This window comes from Ceratotherium simum, chromosome 6 (genome assembly GCF_057802395.1).
Source record: "Ceratotherium simum simum isolate JZ-2026a chromosome 6, ASM5780239v1, whole genome shotgun sequence".
Lineage (NCBI taxonomy): Eukaryota > Metazoa > Chordata > Mammalia > Perissodactyla > Rhinocerotidae > Ceratotherium > Ceratotherium simum.
The window spans coordinates 28377804-28397845 of record NC_141905.1 but is presented as its reverse complement, the minus strand read 5'-3'; the positions used below and the strand labels follow the sequence as shown (position 1 = coordinate 28397845).

The 20042-nt window shown below is 36.3% G+C and overlaps 1 protein-coding gene across 1 annotated transcript in view; it reads right to left on the bottom strand.

Moving 5' to 3' along the window:
* CFAP70 (cilia and flagella associated protein 70) overlaps window positions 1-20042 on the bottom strand; it is a 108554-nt gene that overhangs the window by 18281 nt on the left and 70231 nt on the right. The window contains exons 14-22 of the mRNA XM_087432042.1: window positions 18869-18929; window positions 18346-18540; window positions 16680-16811; window positions 12485-12610; window positions 7736-7869; window positions 7518-7633; window positions 7095-7319; window positions 950-1105; window positions 275-396 (exon numbers count right to left, since the gene is read on the bottom strand). Of these exons, the coding sequence (XP_087288168.1) occupies window positions 275-396; window positions 950-1105; window positions 7095-7319; window positions 7518-7633; window positions 7736-7869; window positions 12485-12610; window positions 16680-16811; window positions 18346-18540; window positions 18869-18929 (1267 nt within the window). The remainder of the gene's footprint in view (window positions 1-274; window positions 397-949; window positions 1106-7094; window positions 7320-7517; window positions 7634-7735; window positions 7870-12484; window positions 12611-16679; window positions 16812-18345; window positions 18541-18868; window positions 18930-20042) is intronic.

The following is a 20042-nucleotide window of genomic DNA, read 5'->3' as shown; positions in this document are numbered from 1 at the left end:
TAATAAAGTGACATCAGGCTACATATGACTTAGAGTCTGATTTTGCTTCTGCTGGTATTCTACAGGGAGTGGACTTGCAGTGAAGACTTCTGATGCTCTCTGCAGAGAATGATTCATGTTTGGATGTTTATCCCATTGTGCCTCCGGTGTGCTCTCAAAAGCATATTTGATTTCTGCATCATACATATTTAAGCTTGCAAAGATACCATTATGGATAGAATAAGTAGTTCGCTAAAATCTTTCCATCTACTTGCCCTTTTCCAAATATTCTGACCTGCACAGCATTGAACTTCACCAAGAAGCGTATGGTCTCCATGAAGATGGTGGTAGGAGTTTGGGAAACACCATAAGGAGTGGGATGCAGAAAAGTCGATGAATCTTGACATTTTGATGCTTCTAAAAATATTATATTAAAAGAACAGACAATTAGATGTAAAGGAAAAAATGTCAGAAGCTCAGACACACTAATGTAGCTGGGAGAGTATTCTAATGTAATATATGAGAGAGATTATAATCTGGAAAGCAATAGATTGTTCTATAGCAATGGTCCCCAAAGAGGAGATCTCAAAGGTTCTCAAGGTCAGTCTACTGGTGGTTCCAAATGCAAATCACAACCAAATGAAAGAGTTTTTTAAAGTATTCAGATCTTCCTGAATGCGGAACACAATCTGTAGATATTCTAAAAATGAAGAATCATTGTTAGAAAATCATAGGTCTGTAGTTGGCTACTTCTCTGAGCTAAATATAAATCCTTGCTTATTGAAAGAGTTGTATTACTGAGTTTGGACTTCAGAGTTTAGCCTCACAGGAAGGAACTTAGGCAATATCACAGATAAACTAATCAACTTCAAACAAGTTAAGATCGCCATTTCGGTAATCACAAGAGTTTTCATCCTTGTCTAGTTTGTTTATGCCTCTCTTTAAAGTAGAAATCTTTATTCCTAATTACCTTTTTTTGCTGGTATCTCCTTGAGAAATACGTTGGATAGTTTTTGGCTGATAGTTGGATCCTGAGAATGTATAGACAAAATGGGTTCTCGTGAATCAGACCGCAGTTTGGAGGCTTCAAGAAATTCATCTAGACTGGATAACGGAGCTCCTGGTCCTAAATAGATTAAATTTTAATGAGAAAAAAAAAAACCTTCCTACATTGGATATTAAAAGATTATTACAGAAGGTAAAATACAATTAATTTTCAAAGCATAAGAGACATATTCCCTAGATACTGCGTGCACAGACTTGTTTCGCAGCTTTTTATATTTCTGAATAATTTAAAGAGTACAATTTAAACTGATAGCACAGATTCTGTGACTATGACCCCCAGTGCAATCCTGCTGCTAGCCCAAGTCATGATAATGTCAAACAGACACCTATTACAAAAGTGACTTGCTAAACCTAGAATCTCAAGAATACAGATGAGAAGTTTAATATATTTTTAGATAGTATTAAAACCCCTGAAGAACAGGAATTTTATTCATCTTATCTCAGTGCTTAATAATAATAATAATAAAAGTAGCTATATTTGAGCATGAATACATACCAGGTATTGTACTAAGGACTTAAATGTATAATCTCATTTATTTTTCACAATATTTTGAGATATTTTATTTATCACATTCCTTTAAACAAAGTGAGTCACAGAGAAGTTAAATAATTTGCTGAAGCTCTTAAACATGCCATCATGCTTCTCAAATAAACAAATGTTTGACAAATAAAAATAAAAAGCAATACCAGGCAGGAAATGATCAGTGCTAGCTGGCTCTGAATCAGAAGAGGTCACTCTCAGCTGGAGCAAAAGATATGGCTTTGAAAAACAGGTAGAAATTGAGTAGGTAGGGAGGGGCATTTAAGACTGGGAGCATGCCATTGGCAAAAGCATGGAAGTAGTGAGCTAACTATTTGAATTTGAGAGTTATCAGTAGTGAAATGGAAACTGTGAGAGTAGGTGAGCTCTTAGAAAGTAAGACTATATTATTGGGAAATGATTACATCTAATGAGTGGAAGAGAAGAGAAGAGAAAGAGAAGCTAACAAAAGAAACCCAAACTGTTAAAGACACAGGAGGCAATCCAACATGTATTTCAGGAAGGAGAGAGTGATTAAATACAGCAGACTGATCATTGAGGAGTAAGTGATGATCTTAATGAAAAAAATTGTAAATATTCAGCTTTTCTGAGGTATAATTTACATATAATAAAGTGTTCCCTTTTAAGTATATAATTCAATGCATTTTAACAAATATATACACTTATATAATCACCATCACAATCAAGATATAAAAGATTTCTAATACCTCAAAAAGTTCCCTTGTGCTCTTTGCAGTTAATCCCCAACTCCCAGCCAAAGGCAACTACTGATCTGCTTTCTGTCAATATAGATTAGTTTTGCCTTTTCTAGAATTTAATTTAAATGGAATCATACAGTATGTACTCTTTTGCATCTGGCTTATTCATTTAGCATACTGTTTTTGAGATTCACCCATGTTGTATCAGTAATTTATTTCTTTTTATTGCTGAGTGGTTTTTGACTGTGTGGATAAAAGAAAATTTAGGGCCGGCCCCGTGGCTTAGCGGTTAAGTGCGTGCGCTCCGCTGCTGGCGGCCCGGGTTCAGAGACGCACCACTTCTCCAGCCATGCTGAGGCCGCGTCCCACATACAGCAACTAGAAGGCTGTGCAACTATGACATACAACTATCTACTGGGGCTTTGGGTGAAAAAATAAATAAAAAAAAAATTATAAAAAAGAAAATTTAGTATCCATTCACCTATTGATAGGCAGTTGGGTTGTTTCTAGTTTTTGCTTACTATAAATAAATCTGTTATTAACATTTGAGTATAAATCTTTGCAAGGATATATGTTTCCATTTCTCTTGGATAAATACTCAGGAGTGAAATTGCTGGCACATGTATGTTTAACTTTATTTTAAAATTGCCAGTTTTTCCAAGTGGTTGTACCATTTGGCATTCCCACCAGAAATTCAATCCATTTACATTTAGAGTGATTATTGATATATGAGGGCTTCATGCTGCCATTTTATCGCTCGTTTTCCGGTTCTTCTGCATTACCCTTGTTTCTCGTCCCATGTATGTTGGACTACCAATTCAGTTTAGTAGTTCTCTATGATGGTTTTCTTAGTCTTGTCTTTATTTATCATTTATCTCTGTTCTGATTGTTTAGTGGTTACCATGAGGTTTGTATAAAAAATCTTGTGGATGAGATAGTCCATTTTCTGATAGCCTCTTATTTCCTTAGACTAAGCTGCTTATATCCCTTTCCTCTTCCCCTTCTAAGTTATTGTCACAACTTATTCTATCTTGTGTTGTGAGTTTGTGGTTAAAATGATGAGATTATATTTATTTTTGATGTTTTCCTTCCCTTTATCTTTAATGTTATAATTGTTTGCTAACCTGTTCTGATAGAGAGCTGCAATTTTCTGATTTTGTCTACCTATTTATCTCCTTGCTCAAGGCTTTGAACCCCTACTTTTTTTTTTCAGGTATGAGGGCCTTCTTGAGCATTTCTTGTAGGGGGGTTCTTGTGGCAATGAACTCCCTTAGCTTTTGTTTATCTGGGAAAGTTTTTATTTCTCTATCATATCTGAAGGATATTTTCACTGGATAGAGTATCCTTGGCTGAAAGTTTTTGTCTTTCAGATTTTTGAATATATCATTCCACTCTCTCCTAGTCTGTAAGGTTTCTGCTGAGATAATCCACTGAAAGCCTGATAGGGGTTCCTTTGTAAGTTATTTTCTTCTGCCTTGCTGCCCTTAATATTTTTTCTTTATCACTGACTTTTGCCGGCTTTACTACTATATGCCTTGGAGAAGGTCTTTTTACATTGATATAGTTAGGAATTCTTTTAGCTTCATTTAATGTAATTGCAGCTCCTTCCCCAGGTTTGGGATGTTCTCAGCTATTATTTCTTTGAACAAGCTTTCTGCTCCATTCTCCTTCTCTTCTCCCTCTGGAATACCCATAATCCTTACGTTGCATTTCCTAATTGAGTCAGATATTTCTTGGAGAATTCTTCATTTCTATTTAGTCTTCGTTCTCTCTCCTCCTCCATCTGAAGCATTTCTATATTTCTGTCCTCCAGACTGCTGATTCTATTCTCCATAATATCCGCTCTGTTTTTCAGGGAGTCCAGATTTTTCTTTATCTCATCCATTGGGTTTTTCATCTCCAACATTTCTTAGTGGTTTTTCTTTATAGTTTCAATCTCTTTTGTGAAGAAGTTCCTGATTTCATTGAACTGTCTATTGTATTTTCTTGTAACTTAAGTTTTTTTATGATAGCTATTTTGAATTCTCCGTCATTTAGATTATAAATTTATGTGCCTTTAGGATTGATTTTTGGTGCTTGTCATTTTCCTTCTGGTCTGGAGATTTAATATATTTTTTCATACTGTTTGACAGCGTGGATTTGTGCCTTTGCATAGTGATAGTATCTGATCGCAGTTTCCACCTGCCACCACTGGGTGGGGGTCAAGAGCTGTGTATTCTGAGCCCACCACAACCCTGCCTTGCTCGCTCACAGCTGCTGCTTTTCTATCATATGCACAGGCATTCTGGCCAACCGGCTGAGCTGGAGCACCAGGCAGGTGGAGGGGCACTTTCTTTCACCTGTGTTATCCCAGGGAGCGTTCTCCCTCTGCCCTCGCTATCTGCTCTCCTGGGGTGCTGGCTTGATGAAGACACCCCCGCAATAGCGTAGTCACTTCTGGGCTTTCCCATGGGCTGTGAGGGAACTCCTCTCCTCTCAGAGCCCTTCCTCCTCTCAGAGCCATGTACAGTCAGGAGCCCAGGTTTGCTGCCATTGGGGAGGGAGAGGAGATCTCCTTACCTCCTTCCACTTCCACCAGAGGGTCAAGCACCTCCACCTTCTGACATATGGCTGCATGGGTCTCTCAGATGTCTTTTGTGTTGTGTGAATGTCTTCTGTTGGTATATGAATGTCCTTTTCATTGTATCTTGGGGGTAGAGTCTAAGAGCAGATCTCACTCCGCCATGATGTTGATATCACTCCCTCAAACTACTAATATGAAAAAGGAGAGATCACTACAGATCCCATGGACATTTAAAGGAATATTATGAACACTTCTATGCCCAAAAACTTGATAACCTAGATGAAATGGACCAAGTCCTTGAAAGACACAATCTTCTAAAACTCATACAAGAAGAAATTAACAATACGAATAGGACTACATCTATTAAAGAAATTGAATCAATAATTAATAATCTTCCAATACAGAAAGCATAGATGAATAAAGATCCATGAATAGGTAAGTCAGGTATAAAAAAGGCAAGTAAATGAGATAATCTGATATACCAGATATTAAGCATACCACAACATCACAGCAATAAAAAGAGTGTGATATAACAGACAGATTTGTCTGTTAAGATCAGACAAAAAAGACAGAATAGAGAGCTCAGAGACATACATACCTTAAATCAAAGGGAAAAAGATGATTGTTTAATAGGTGATTTTGAGAAAAATAGATCCCTATATGGAGAAAATAAAAACTGAATGCCTACTTGGTATTACATTCAAAGATGGACTCCCACTAAAGATCTAAATGTAAAACTAATATTATAAAGTTCATTGAAGAAAATGTGACTTGAGGCAGGAACAACTATTAAAACAAAACTTTAAAGGCACAAAACTGCAAAGGATATGGGAGAGTTGAACAACACAATCAATTAATTAAACCTAATTGATATCTATAGAACACTCCACTCAACAACAAAGAATATACATTCTTTTCAAGTGCATATGGAATATTTATCAAGATATATCATATGTTGGACCATAAAACAAGTCAAAATAAATTTAAAAGGATTCAAGTCATACAAAGTACGTTTTCTAACCACAATGAAATTAAATTAGAAATAAAAAACAAGGATATCTGGAAAAATCCCCAAATATTTAGAAAATAAAAAGCATACTGCTAAATAACCCATAGTCCCAGCCATTCAACTCCTAAGTATTTACCCAAGAAAAATGAAAGTATATGTCCATACAAAGACTTGTAGATGAATACACATAGCAGCTTTATTTTAATAGTTCCAAACTGGAAACGACCCAAATATCTATCAACAGGTGAATAGATAAAAATATTGTGGCATCTCCATACAATGGAATACTATTTGACAATAAAAAAGGATAAATTACTGTTATAGGTAAAAGTAACAATGTGTTTGAATCTCAGAATAATTATGATTAGTGAAAACTTCAGACAAAAAAGACTATGCGATTCTATTGAATTCTAGAAACTAAATATAAATAAATACACTGTGCAATTCTGTTTAATTCTAGAAATTTTCTAGAATTCTAAAATGCAGAACATGCAAACTCATCTGTGGTGACAGAAAGCTGATTGGTGTTGTCTGGAAATGGGGGCGAGAGAAAAAGATTACAAATGGACACAGGAAAATTTTGGGGATTTTGGATATGTTCATTATCTTGATTGTGGTGATGTTTTCAAGAGTGTGTTTATGTCTCAAAAGTCATCAAATTGTACATGTTAAATATGTGTAGTTTATGAAATGTCAATTATACCTCAAACAAGCTATTGAAAATATATGCATACAAAATAATAATATGCAATAATATATAAACAAAATAACATATACAAGAAACACATAAACAAAAACACATATATTAAACTGATTAGAATGACTTCCTAAAGTAGAGGAAAGGAAAATGGCCAATGAAGAACCAGGAAAAAAGGAAGTATATAAATAAATAAATAAATTTAAGAATCACAAGAGAGGGACCTTATATAGGGAAGAGAGTGAGGGGAAAAAGAAAGAAATTTACTCTGCTAGAATGATACCCCTTTTTAGGGGTACATGGAGACAGTAAATTCTCTAAGATTCACAAAACTGAATAACAACAGTAGAAGCTTCAGACTTCCAATCATATGAATGAGGAAATATTTAGAAGTCTTTCCTGGTATCCCTGGAACAACTTGAAACTCCACCTACACATTCATTTAACAAGTATTTACTGGGTACTTACTATGTGCCAGGTCCTATTCATAAGGCCAGTAATTTTCCCCATAGACACTCATCATCCCCATTCCCTGGTCCTACCTGCTGGGGCTTCCACCTTGATTGCTGTGGTAGAAGAACCACTAGCAATTCCCCAAGGGTCTAAACTGGATTCTACTTTCCCTCCTTCTTCCACGTAGTCTACAGTACCAGTGCTCTTCTGCTTCGTTACTCGTGCCTGAAGCACTTGTGCCTGAAACTGTTTGAAGGCCTCATGAAATGCCATTTCCATTCGAATATCATTGTTTTGAATTTCATAGTACAAACCTGAAGAAAGAAAGATGCTGAAATAAATGTGACTAATTTCCCACCATCATATACTGAAGAATTGCAACATTTTACTTACATTTCCCACATTTTTACCAAAGTTTAAGAACTACATGATGAGCCATTAAAGAGTAGAAAGAGAAAGGGAGACTCTTATAATGTAAGAAAACACATTCAGATCACAGGAAAATACCATACCAAGTAAAGTCCAAGCTACAACATTAGTTGGTTCCAAGCAAGTAGCATCCTCAAAGAAAACTTCTGCCTGCTCATAGTTCTCCATCAGGACAGCCAGGACACCACACAGCAACAAGCTGAGAAGAGACCACCAACATGATTCACAGTCATGGAACCAAGACAATTTCATATAAAAGCTTATCTGCTCCTACTCATTCCTCATCTCCCTTCACCCATACCTGTGGATATGATTCTGGTTGAGGGAAAGGGCTTTCCGAAAACACTCCTGTGCTTTGACGTTGTCCTCAGTTAGGAGGCAGAAAGCACCATAGTCTAGCCAGTGTTCCAGGTTCTGGGGCTCACGGACCAACCTCTACCACACAAAGCATCAGGAGGACCAAGGTTATTGTGACACTATGTCATATTTTTAATGCATATAACATCACACAGTAAGCACTCCATAAATACCATAAGCTCTATGAAAGCAGAAACTATGACTTCTTTTTTGCTTACCACTGAATTCTGAATGCCTAGTACAATCACTGTTCTGGCTTATAGTATGTGGTCAATAAATATTTGTTGAAATCATTTAAAAATTGAATCCTCAAGTCATTGCTTCCTAGTGTCAGTGTTCTGGTCACCATAAGCTCTCTAATTACATGGGGACCTAAAGATTCATTTTATGGTTCATTTTAAAGATTCATAAATAATCATTTCTGTCAAAGTCTTGAGATGGCAAATAAAGTTTCTCTACAAATACATTTTTTAAAAAGCACCTCAGAATGAGCAAAAACTACAAAACATTGCTGAAATAAATTTAAGATGACATAAATAAACAGAAACATATCCCATGTTCACGGATTGGAAGAATTAATATTGTTAAGAAGTCAATACTACCCAATGCAATTTACAGGTTCAATGCAATCTCTATCAAAATCCCAAAGATGTTTTTTGCAGAAATAGAAAAACCCATCCTAAAATTCATATGGAATCTCAAGGGACCCTGAATAGCAAAAACAATCTTTAAAAGAAGGAACAAAACTGGAGGACTCACACTTCCTGATTTCAAAACTTACAAAGCTACAGTAATCAGTGTGGTACTGGTATAAAAACAGACATATAGACCAGCGGAATAAAATAGAGATCCCAGAAATAAACCCTCGCATATGTGGTCAAATGATTTTTGACAAAGGTGCCAAGACCATTCCATAGGGAAAAGACAGTCTTTTCAACAAATGGTGCTAGGAAAACTAGATATCCACATGCAAAAGAATGAAGTTGGACCCTTACCTAACACCATATACAAAAAATACCTCAAAATGGATCAAAGAGCTAAACGTAAGATTTAAAACTATAAAATTATGAGAAGAAAACATAGGGGAACAGCTTCACAACATTGGTTTTGGCAATGATTTCTTGGATATGATACCAAAGGCTCAGGCAACAAAAGAAAAAATAGACAAATTGGACTTCATCAAAATTAAAAAGTTTTGTACATAAAGGAAACGATCAACAGAGTAAAAAGGTAACACAGAATAGGGAAAAATATTTGGAAATCATCTATCTGGTAAGGGGCTAAAATCAGAGTATATAAAGAACTTCTAAAACTCAACAACAAGAAATCAAACAACCTGACTCAAAAACTGGCAAAGGGGGGCCGGCCCCATGGCATAGCAGTTAAGTACATGGGCTCCGCTGCTGGCGGCCCGGGTTGGGATCCCAGGCGCACACCGATGCACAGCTTGTCACGCCATGCTGTGGCAGTGTCCCATATAAAGTGGAGGAAGATGGGCACAGATGTTAGCCCAGGGCCAGTTTTCCTCAGCAAAAAGAGGAGGATTGGCATGGATGTTAGCTCAGGGCTGATCTTCCTCACACACAAAAAAAAAAGTTGGCAAAGGACTTGAATAGACATTTCTCCAAAGATCTACAAATATCCAAAAAACATAGGAAAAGATGCTCAACATCACTAATCATCAGGAAATCAAACCAAAATAAAATATCACCTCACACCCATTAGGATAGCCACTATCAACAAGACAGAAAATAACAATTGTTGATGAGGATGTGGAGAAACTAGAACACTTGTACACAGTGGGAATGTAAAATGGTGCAGCCACTTTGGAAAACAGTATGGTGGTTCCTCAAAAAATTAAAAATAGAATTATCATATGATACAACAATCTACTTCTGTGTACATACCCACAAGAATTGAAAGCAGAGTTTCAAAGAGATATTTGTACATCCATGTTCATAGCAACATTATTCATAATAGCTAAAAAGTACAAGCAACCCAAGTGCCCATTGACAGATGAATGGATAAGCAAAATGTGATATATACATACAATGGAATATTATTCAGCCTTAAAAAGGAAGGAAATTCTGATATATGCTACAACATGGATGAAAATTGAGGACATATTCTAAGTGAAATAAGCCAGTCACAAAAGGACATAATTTATTTATATAGACTGCTGTTTTGAACTTGTCGTAGTCTAAATGTTCCTCTGTCATTTAATTTAGAATTTGGAACATATTTTCCTCTTGAAAAAATTATAAATGTGAAAAGATATTCAAAATCACTAGTCATTAGAGAAATGCAAAATAAAACCACAATGAGATACCACTTCACACCCATTAGAATGGCTATAAAAAAAAAAGATGGACAATAATAAGCATTAGTGAGAATATGGAGAAAATGGAATGCTCATCCATTGCTGGTGGGAATGTAAAATAGGATAGCTTTTTGGAAAACAGATGGCAGTTCCTCAAAAAGTTAAGCATAGAGTTACCATATGACCCAGCAATTCCACTCCGAGATCTATACTGAAGAGAACTGAAAATATATGTCCATACAAAAACTTACATACTTTATACACGAAGGTTCTTAGCAGCATTATTCTTAATAGCCAAAAAGTAGAAACCAGTCAAACGCCCATCACCTAATGAGTAAAGAAACAAAATGTGGTATATCTGTATAATGGAATGTTACTCAGCCATAAAAAGGAATAAAATACTAATACGTGCTACAACATGAATGACCCTCAAAAACATGCTAAGTGAAAGAAGGTAGTTATAAAAGACCACATATTGTATCATTTCATTTATATGAACTATCTACAACAGGCAAATCTATAGAGAGAGAAAATAAATTAGTGGTTGCCTCAGGCTGTGGGTGAAGAGAAATGGAGAATGACTGCTAATGGGCACAGGGTTTCTTTTTGGGGTGATGCAAATGCTCTAAATTAGACAGTGGTATTGCTGTGAACCTAAAACTGCTCTAAAAAAAGTCTCTTAAAAAATTAGATTGTGGTGATGGTTGCACAACTCTGTAAATATACTAAATTCCACTGTACACTTTAAGTGGGTGAAAGTTATGGCAGGTGAATTATATCTCAATAATTAAACAAATATAAATGGAAGTTCAGACCATTCTTCATGTATGTTTATTCATCCCATGATGCAGTGGTAGGCAGTACTAACAGAACTAGAGAACTCAAGTGTCATTCATAACACATTGTAAGGGCTCAGTAAATGTTTGCTGAATTTGTTGAATACAAGTTTTATTTTATTTTTTAAATTATTTACAATAAAATTAACATTTTTCCTTTTGGTATACAGTTCTATGAATTTTAACACATGTATACCTTCATGTTACCATCACCACAATTGAAATAGAGAACAGTTTCACCACCCCAAAAAATTTCCCTGTGTTGTCTTTTTATAGTTTTCTCTTCCCCCACCCATAACCTCTGGCAACCACTGATCTGTTATTCATCATTATAGTTTTGTCTTTTCTAGAATATCATGTAAATGGAACCATAGAGTATGTAGCCTTTTGACACTGGCTTCTTTCACTCAGTATAATGCCTTCGAGATTCATCCAAGTTGTTGTGTGTATCAGTAGTTCATTTCTCTTATTGCTGAATAGTATTTCATTGTACAGATAAACAATAGTTTATCTCTTCACCCTATGAAGAACATTTGAGTTGCTTCTGGTTTGTACAATTATGAATAGAGTTGCTATAAGCATTCATGTACGTAAGATTTCACTTCCTTAAGGTAAACAGCCAGGAATAGGTCATATGGTAAATGTATAAGAAACTGCCAAACTATTTTCCAGAGTGTCTGTATCATTGTTCATTTCCTCCAGCAAAGTGTGAGGGTTCCAGTTGCTTTATATCCTCACCAGCAGCTGCTATCATCAGCACTTTTCATTTTAGTTATTCTAATAAGAATGCAGTGGTATCTCATTCTGGGTTTAATTCGCATTCTTTAATGGCTAATGATGTTGAACATCTTTTCATGTTCTTATTTATCATACTTATGTCCTCTTTAGTGAAGTGTCTCTTCAAATCCTTTGCCCATGTTTATCTGTTTATTTTATTGTTGAGTTTTGAGAGTTCTTAATAGTCTGGATACAGATCCTTTCTCAGATGTATGTTTTGCAGATATTTTCTCCTAGTTTTTACCTTTTCTTTTCTTTCTCTTAACAGTGTCTTTCACAGAGCATATGTTTTTAATTTTGATGAAGTTCAATTTATCAGTTTTTTCTTTGATGGATTGTGCTTTGGTGTCATGTCTAAGAACTCTCTACCTTACTCCAGGTCATAAATATTTTCTCCTCTGTTTTCTTCTAAAAGGTTTATAGTTTTATGTTTTACATTCAGATCTATGATCCATTTTGAGTTGATTTTTATACAACGTTTGAGGTTTAGGTCAAGGTTCATTTTTTGCATATGGATGACCAACTGTTCAACACCATTTTTTCAAAAGACTACCCTTTCTCCATTGAATTTCTTTTATACCTTTGTCAAAAATGTAATGGCCTTATTTGTGTGGACCTATTTTTAGACTCTGTTTTATTGATCTATGTGTCTATTCTTTCACCAATCAAGTTGGATTTTAAACAATCAAAAACTACTATTTATTATATCCATATTGTACAAATAATAGTAACAACAACCATTGGGACGATGTTTAATTACCTCTTCATAATACACTGCTGCCATTTCAAAGTTCTCATTGACTTCTGCTTCAAATGCAAAGAGTCGAAGCTGTTCACTAGTCGTATAAATGGTTGAAACAGTGCCTTGGACGTCATCTGGCATGGTCTTGTCAATATCAAGATGTTAGGCAGACAAAATGAAGCAATTACAAGTAAAGAAGTTTTATAAGAATAAGCCAGGCATGGAGTCATGAGTTCTAAAATGATATTGATGTTTCTTACAGTCTTGCCAATATGGTAAGAGACTGAGAGTGAACCAAGAGAGAAATATCAAGAGTGAAAGAGAAGCTCAGCTATCTGAAGACCAACAGTCTGAACCCATGGAAGTGAGTAAAAATTACTTAGGGCAGAACTTCTCTCCTCCACTTTCAGAGCAGTCAGAATCCCTAACCAAGTCTCCTCCAACATCAAACAGCTTCCTTCATTTTCTCTAGTGTATAGGACAAATATTATCATTTTTTTAGGAGCCATAACATGAAAAAGGTTGGCAAGCACTAGCTACAGTCTTCAAACATCAAGAAAACAGGAGACTAAGGGTAAAGATTTAGAAGCTACATTTATACTTTTAGTGGGATATATAGACAAGATAGATCCTGCAAAGGAGACATGATAGAAATAGCCAGAAAGGTAGGAGGAAACCCAGAAAAATAATATATCCTATATACCCAGATAGGAAAGCAGGTCTGGTATAATAAGTGATCTCCTGAGTCAGAAGCTATAACCAAAGAAGACCCCTCAAAATTCTTCAATTATAAATAAAAATAATGTCAGTGACTTTAACAAGTAGAGTTGCTACGGGATGTGGAGTAAAGCTAAATTTCAGATGGGCCAAAGAGAGCTTCTGACATTGACTAATGTTAATTGACAGTGTTCTTTGTTCTTTTTAATTTTGATGATCTTGACCTCTAAATCCCTACTTCCATGCCCAAACCAGAAAACTCTACCTCTAATATCCCACTCCTAGAACCCACATTACAAGCTTTCTGCCTTTTTGTCACTTAGTCCCCTTAAAACTGCTCTCTGACTTAATTTCCTTCACTTCCAATATGCCTATCATTTCCCAAGTGGATAAGCCTCATGATTATCCACTCTTACTACTCTCTCACCAGCACACTCAAGTCCCAGCCATCCCGTCCTTCTCCTGCACTTGTCCTGAAAACTCCCAAATTAAAGCAATCCTACAATCTGACTTCATTTTTAGACAGGAGCTGCTAACATGTCCTGAGGCAAATTGCATACATAGAGATATCTGAACTGCCACAGATTCTTCTGGTATTCAATCTTAGCTGAAGGCCTTTAATACTCTCAGCAATCTATGTATTTGTCCTTGTTCAGCAACATATTGCATAATGCTATGCGGTATCTATATTTTCTTTCCTTTCTTCAAGCTTTTCATTCAACCCTTATCTCCTTCACTTTCAATAAAGATGTTATTTCTTAGAGGAAATAGAAATCATGAGGCAAGAAATCCCTCAACTTTTGAACGCCATACCTAAATTGTTTATTTCTGCATCCATTGTATCTTTCTCCTTTCAGTCTCAGAGGAAGAGGCACTGCATCCTTCTCTGCTTCGAGGCTAATCCTTTCATCTAAATTCTTGATATTTTCCCACTTGTACCACCCTGGGCTTGCCATCGATTATCCCCTCTTTCCCTCTGTTTTCAACTTCTCCCAGCCTGCTGACTCCTGTTCCCAAACCTGTGGACTAAAGTGTGCTAAAGGTTTTTTTGTCTTAAAAAGAAAATCTCTGTAATTTCTAGCTACTACTTTCCTACTTCTTCCCTTCATCTTCTAACTTCTTGAATTTATATTCACCTGCTTCCTAATCACTCATTTACTCTTCAATTCATTATAATTTGTATCCATTCCATTAGTTAATGAAATTTCTATGTAAATGTTAACAATAACCTCCTTATTGCCAAATCCAATGAAAACTTTTCAGATTTTTTTTCCTAGTTTTATTGAGATATAATTTACATACATCATTGTGTAAATTTAAGGTGTACAGCATAATGGTTTGACTTACATATATTGTGAAATGATTACCACGATAAGTTTAGTTAGCATCCATCATCTCATAATATAGATATAACAAAAAGAGAAAGCAAAAAAAAAAATTTGTTTTTCTTGTGAGGAGAACTCTTAGGATTTACTCTCTTAACAACTTTCATATGTATCATACAAGAGTGTTAACTATAGTCATCATACTGTACATTACATCCTTAGTACTTACTTATCTTGTAACTGGAGGTTTGTACCTTTTAACCACCTTTCTCCAATTCCCCCTCCCTCCACCCCAGATTTTGTTTTTCTTGAACTCCTAGTAGTATTTAACAATGTTGACCAATTTTTCTTCTTAAAATTTTCTTCCCTTAGCTTCTGTGACACCACTGTCTTCTGGCTCTTTTGCCTTTTTAACAATTCACTTGTCTCCTTCATTAATTCTTTTACTCATCAACCCCTTAAATATTGGTGTTTCCTAGGGTTCCACCACCAGCTTGCTTCTCTCTCTACTCATGTTTTCTCGGCAGCTTCATCTATGACCATAGTTTAACGAGCATCTATATACTCATGGCCCCCCAAATCTCAACTCTAGCTCAGATCTCTCTCTTGAGCAAAACCCCACTAAAGCCAATGTTCAAAACTGAATTCAACATCACCTGCCTCCCACCAAATTTGCTCATGTCGTATTTCTTGTCATGGTTAATGGTACTACCAACTACCCAGTTAGTGAGCTTTAAACTTAAGAATCTTTGACTCCTTTTCCTTCTTACTATTTAATGACTAGTTAACATCACCAGTTTCACCACCTCTAACCCATCCTACTGCTAGGAGAATGTTTTTGTAAAATGTAAATCTGATCATACTATTCCCCTGTGTAAAATAATTCAATTTATTGCTTCTAACTACGAATAAGGGAAAAAGTAAAAACTTCTTTGTGAGGCATACAAGGCCTCCCTCCACACTCCCAACTTCCACATCAGGAACTGATCCTGGCTTCACCTCCTGCTTCTTGGTCCCTCAACCACTTGAACCTCTGCTCCTGAACTATATGTGGTTTATGTATGTGTCATATTCTTCCTAGCTTCCAAGCCTTTGTGATGTTCCCTATGACTCAAATGCTCTAAAACATCCACCCGGAGAACTTTTTTTAGCCTTCAAGGCCCAATTCAGGTCACAACTCCTCTGTGAATCCTTGCCTGCAAGGTCTCAGGGTGAAGCTGATCACTTTTTCTTTTATGCATCCCCTAATCTGTTCTACCATGGACACACCTCTATCACAGCACTTACCTCACTCTACTGCAGTGATTTGCATTTTGTGCCTGTCTCCACTACTAGACAGGGGCTCCATGGGGACATAAGGCAACAGTAATTGTGATCTCATGCTCAATTCTCAATTGCTTTCCAAATCAAATCATTGAAATCATCTGTGCCCAAAGCAAGATTGTTCTCTTAGTCCTAGGATACCGGGCACTCTTCTCCTACCTCTTCCAGGAAGGCTGAACAAGGGGAAAGAAAAAGTGATGGTGGCAGAGAAGAAAAAAACGGTGAAGGAAACAGCAAATAGAATAGAGGCTTTGAGGAGGCATAGCTGGTTAGAGACTACCAGGGGGACAAAAAGACTTTGATTTTGTCCGTTTTCAAATAAACCACTACTGCATATGTTAAAAAATGAGCAAATGAAGGCAAGATGCAAGCTGTGCGAATATAAACAGACAAGTGGGAGGAAAACAGACTACCAGTCAAATAGAAAAGGCAGGTGTGAAGTGTCATTGTCATTCAGCTATAATATCTGCAAACTCATAGTTTCTCTTTGTTTTGATTATCAATCTTGAAGAAAAAATTGAGAATTACACACATTCACAGAATAAATAGAATAATTTTTGTTTCACAATTTTACATAGCCAATTTTATTTATTTTTTTATCCATCACCTTTATGATAGTTATGAAATTTACTTTTCTAGTTGTTCTCCTTAAAATTAGTCTTATAACTTAGGCAGTTTCTTATTCATCTTTGTGTTTTTAGTGTCTAGCAGAAAGCAAACACCTCAATAAATGTTTGTAGAATTAAGGAAGAAAGGAAGCAAAGAAGGAATCATTCAGAGGAAACTCTGATGCCCTACAGAGAAGAGAAACCCTGATGCCCTGAAGCTCTTGGTTCTTGAGCACCTACCTGGTTTAAGGCCACATGCATCTGATCCACCAAGAACACATAGAGCTCACTAATAAATGTCTGCAGTTCCTCCTGGCTTTCAAATGATGTTGTCTTCAAGTACTTCTCTCTCACAATCTTTACCACAACATGCTGCAAGAGACACAGATCATGCATCTGATAACACAGTCCAGTACCATGCTGACAGCACAGGCCACCCTTGAGCTTCTAGCCTAAGGCTCATCAGAACTTCAGAAGGTGATTGATTTCTCCCTTGGTCACTGCTAGACTGTCACCTTTCTGATTTTTCCCCTAATCATCATAATCTGTATGACTTCCTTTCTTGACGTCACCATCATCACTAATATGGTCAATGCAGGACTCATACTATGTGAAGAGAGTCATAAAGCCAAAGAAAACCTTAGTATTAGGTTTACGTATTACCTCTCTCCTGGTACCCACATGATTCAAGGGAGAAAAGGAGAAAGACCTGATTTGAGAGTCTGGAGAATGGAATTCTGGTTCTAATCCTCCCACTGTACGACCTCATAAATTATTTTACACTTGGTACCTTTGTTTCCTCACTTGTTAAATAGCTATGTACTTTTGGTATTACTATCTTATTTCAGAAAATGATTGAGAAGCCAAAGAGAAATAACCGATGGTGAATCTTAAAATGCTATACAAATAACATATTTCTATAGCCAGGACATTTTCTTCTTTTTTTCCCCCAAGCTAATATTATTTTCAGGTTTTGTACTAAGCACTTTCCATGCATTATATTATTTAATTCTCATAAATGACTCTATGTGATAATATTAACCCTCAATGTTAGGCAAGGAAATTGAGGCTCAGAAAGGTAAAGTCACTCGACCAAGGTCATCCAGTTAGTAATAGTAGAACCAGGAATCAAACTGAGATGTGACTATGCCACCTACTGAGAACAGCCTCTTGCCTCCACAAGTAATGGTTGTTTTTCACTTTATTATTTCCACGTGCTTTCCTTGTATCTGTTTAGTAAAGTACAGGGCACACAGTAAATGTGCATAAAGAGGTTCCATGCAATGTAGCAGTTAAGAATTTGAGTTCTGGAGCCAGACTGCCTGAATTTGGTTCCCATCTTTGACCTTTACTAGCTCTGTGACCTTGGGCAAATTACTTAACCAACTAATTGTATTTCTCTATCTATAAAATGGGGAGAACCTACCTCATAGAGTTGTTGTAAGGATTAAATTAGTACAATATAAAGCATTTAAAAATTTGGCATACAGCAAACAATAAATGTTAACCATTATTATTTGGGAAATTATTAAGTAAATATTTCTCAAATCTTAGTGATTCTATGGACTAGGGTAATGTTGGTAATGGGAGACAGAGATATTTAGTCATGGAATCAGTACCAGGTACTTCTGCCTGGTAGAACAACATGAAATCTGGCCCAAAATCTGCACTAGCCTCAAGTAAAGAATTAGTTTGTTAAAAGCTCACACTCAGAATGCGTAGTGAACCATTCCAAGGCTCTGCAAGAGTGGAGCTTCTGATAGTCTATCATAGAGAACATAGCTCTTTGCACCTACCGCAAGAAAGGTGGAAGTATAGCTGAACATAACTGGAGAAAAAATAACTGGGTATGTAGAGAAGATGCTTCATAAAAACCTATGCAATAATTAAATAAATGAATATTTACCTTGAGTTGTTCTTTGAAAGCAAAGTATTTTCCAGAGCAATTAAGTTCATAGCTGAGCTGGCACTTCTGTTCCTCCAGGGTTTCACTATCCATATCACTCCCCAGTTTGGCTGCCTGTTTTCCAAACACCCTGTGATACTCATCCAGAATGGCTCTAGAAATGTTCTTGATCTGCATGTGGTAGTCACTCACCGCCTAGGAAAATACAAAATGTCTGGTAAAGAGGCCTCTGTAGAGGTCAAGCTGTAGAATGGAAGTCTGAAACTGGCTTGGGTTTTACGTTCAATAATACTTTAGGTATAAATTGCCCTTTTCTTCCCAGCTCAGAGACTACCAGGCAAAAATTAAACACTGTACTATTCACTGTACACCAGCGGTCACAACCAGAACCAGGAAGGAAAATATGTGAAGCTACAATTTCTCACCCCTTCTAGAAAACATACTGAAGAGTCCCTGCCTTATTTTCAAATGAGTGCACTTAACACCTTATTACTTATAGCATCACCTTGGCTTTGGCACTTGCCTTCTGAGCTCCTCCCGTCCGACGGGTAAGAGGTGGCCTTGGAGGAATCATTTCCTTGACACTGTATCAGAAAAACAACAACAACAACAACTTTATTATCTGCAGATTTACGTTCTCTTATCTCCTACCTCTGAAGAGTCTGGGTGGGGGAGATCTAAGGTCTGTTCCCCCATCACATTTGAGCAATGTGCTATTCTCTCATGTAAAAGCCTAAATGTGACCCCCAGAACAGTATATGGCTATGGACTAGGTAGGAAGGAAGCCAGGAAGCAGCTACTCAGAGAGTAGCTAAATTGTACTTTTGGCTAATTTGACCCCTGGCTTTACCCTTACACATTTTTTTAAACTGTTGTTGTGTACAAAAGGCTGCTTGACTCAGGCGCTGGAAAGAAATGGGTGTTATGATTTTAGGTGCACTCAGTAGAGCCTCTGAAAGGACAAAGTTTTGGAAATCTAAATGGCACAGGCAAGTGAAAGCTTTTCTTTCCTCTCCATCTAGGATAAAAAGTGTACTCTTGGTCATAATTTATAAGACTGCATTAAATTACAATAATGATATCAGACTTTATGGTGAGTAAGAAAATACATTTTGTCACTGTCAAACCACTTATGCCAAAACTCTACCTTCTATTTTCAGGAGAACTTACAAGAACCTAGAGGAAATTAAGTTATAGCTCTTCCTCCTTATAGTTTCAGATTCCTGCTGAAATATATTATAGTACCTTGAAGTTTACAATCAAATTCACAAATTCAATTTTTCTTTTATAGGTAATTGTATACCTCTGCTCATAATTTCTAATTTTAATTTTATTTAATTAGGACTATATCCTTCCTTATGATTCAAAACTTAAGGTATAAAATAATATATAATAAACAGTCTCCTTCCAACCTTGTTGTCCAGACACCCAATTTCATCTCCAGAGACAATGTTATTTATTCATTCTTGCAAAATATATACTGAGTGCCTACTATCCATGAGGCACTTTTCTAGGTCCTGAGGATAGAGTATTAAACAAAACAGACAAAAATTCTTGCCCTCATGGAGCTTACATTCTAGTGCAGAAAGAAAGATAATAAACAAGATAAATAATTAAGATAAATATGTTAGTGATATGTACCATGGAGAAAAATAATACAAGAAGGCAGATAGACTATGTTGCGGCCTGGGGGTGGT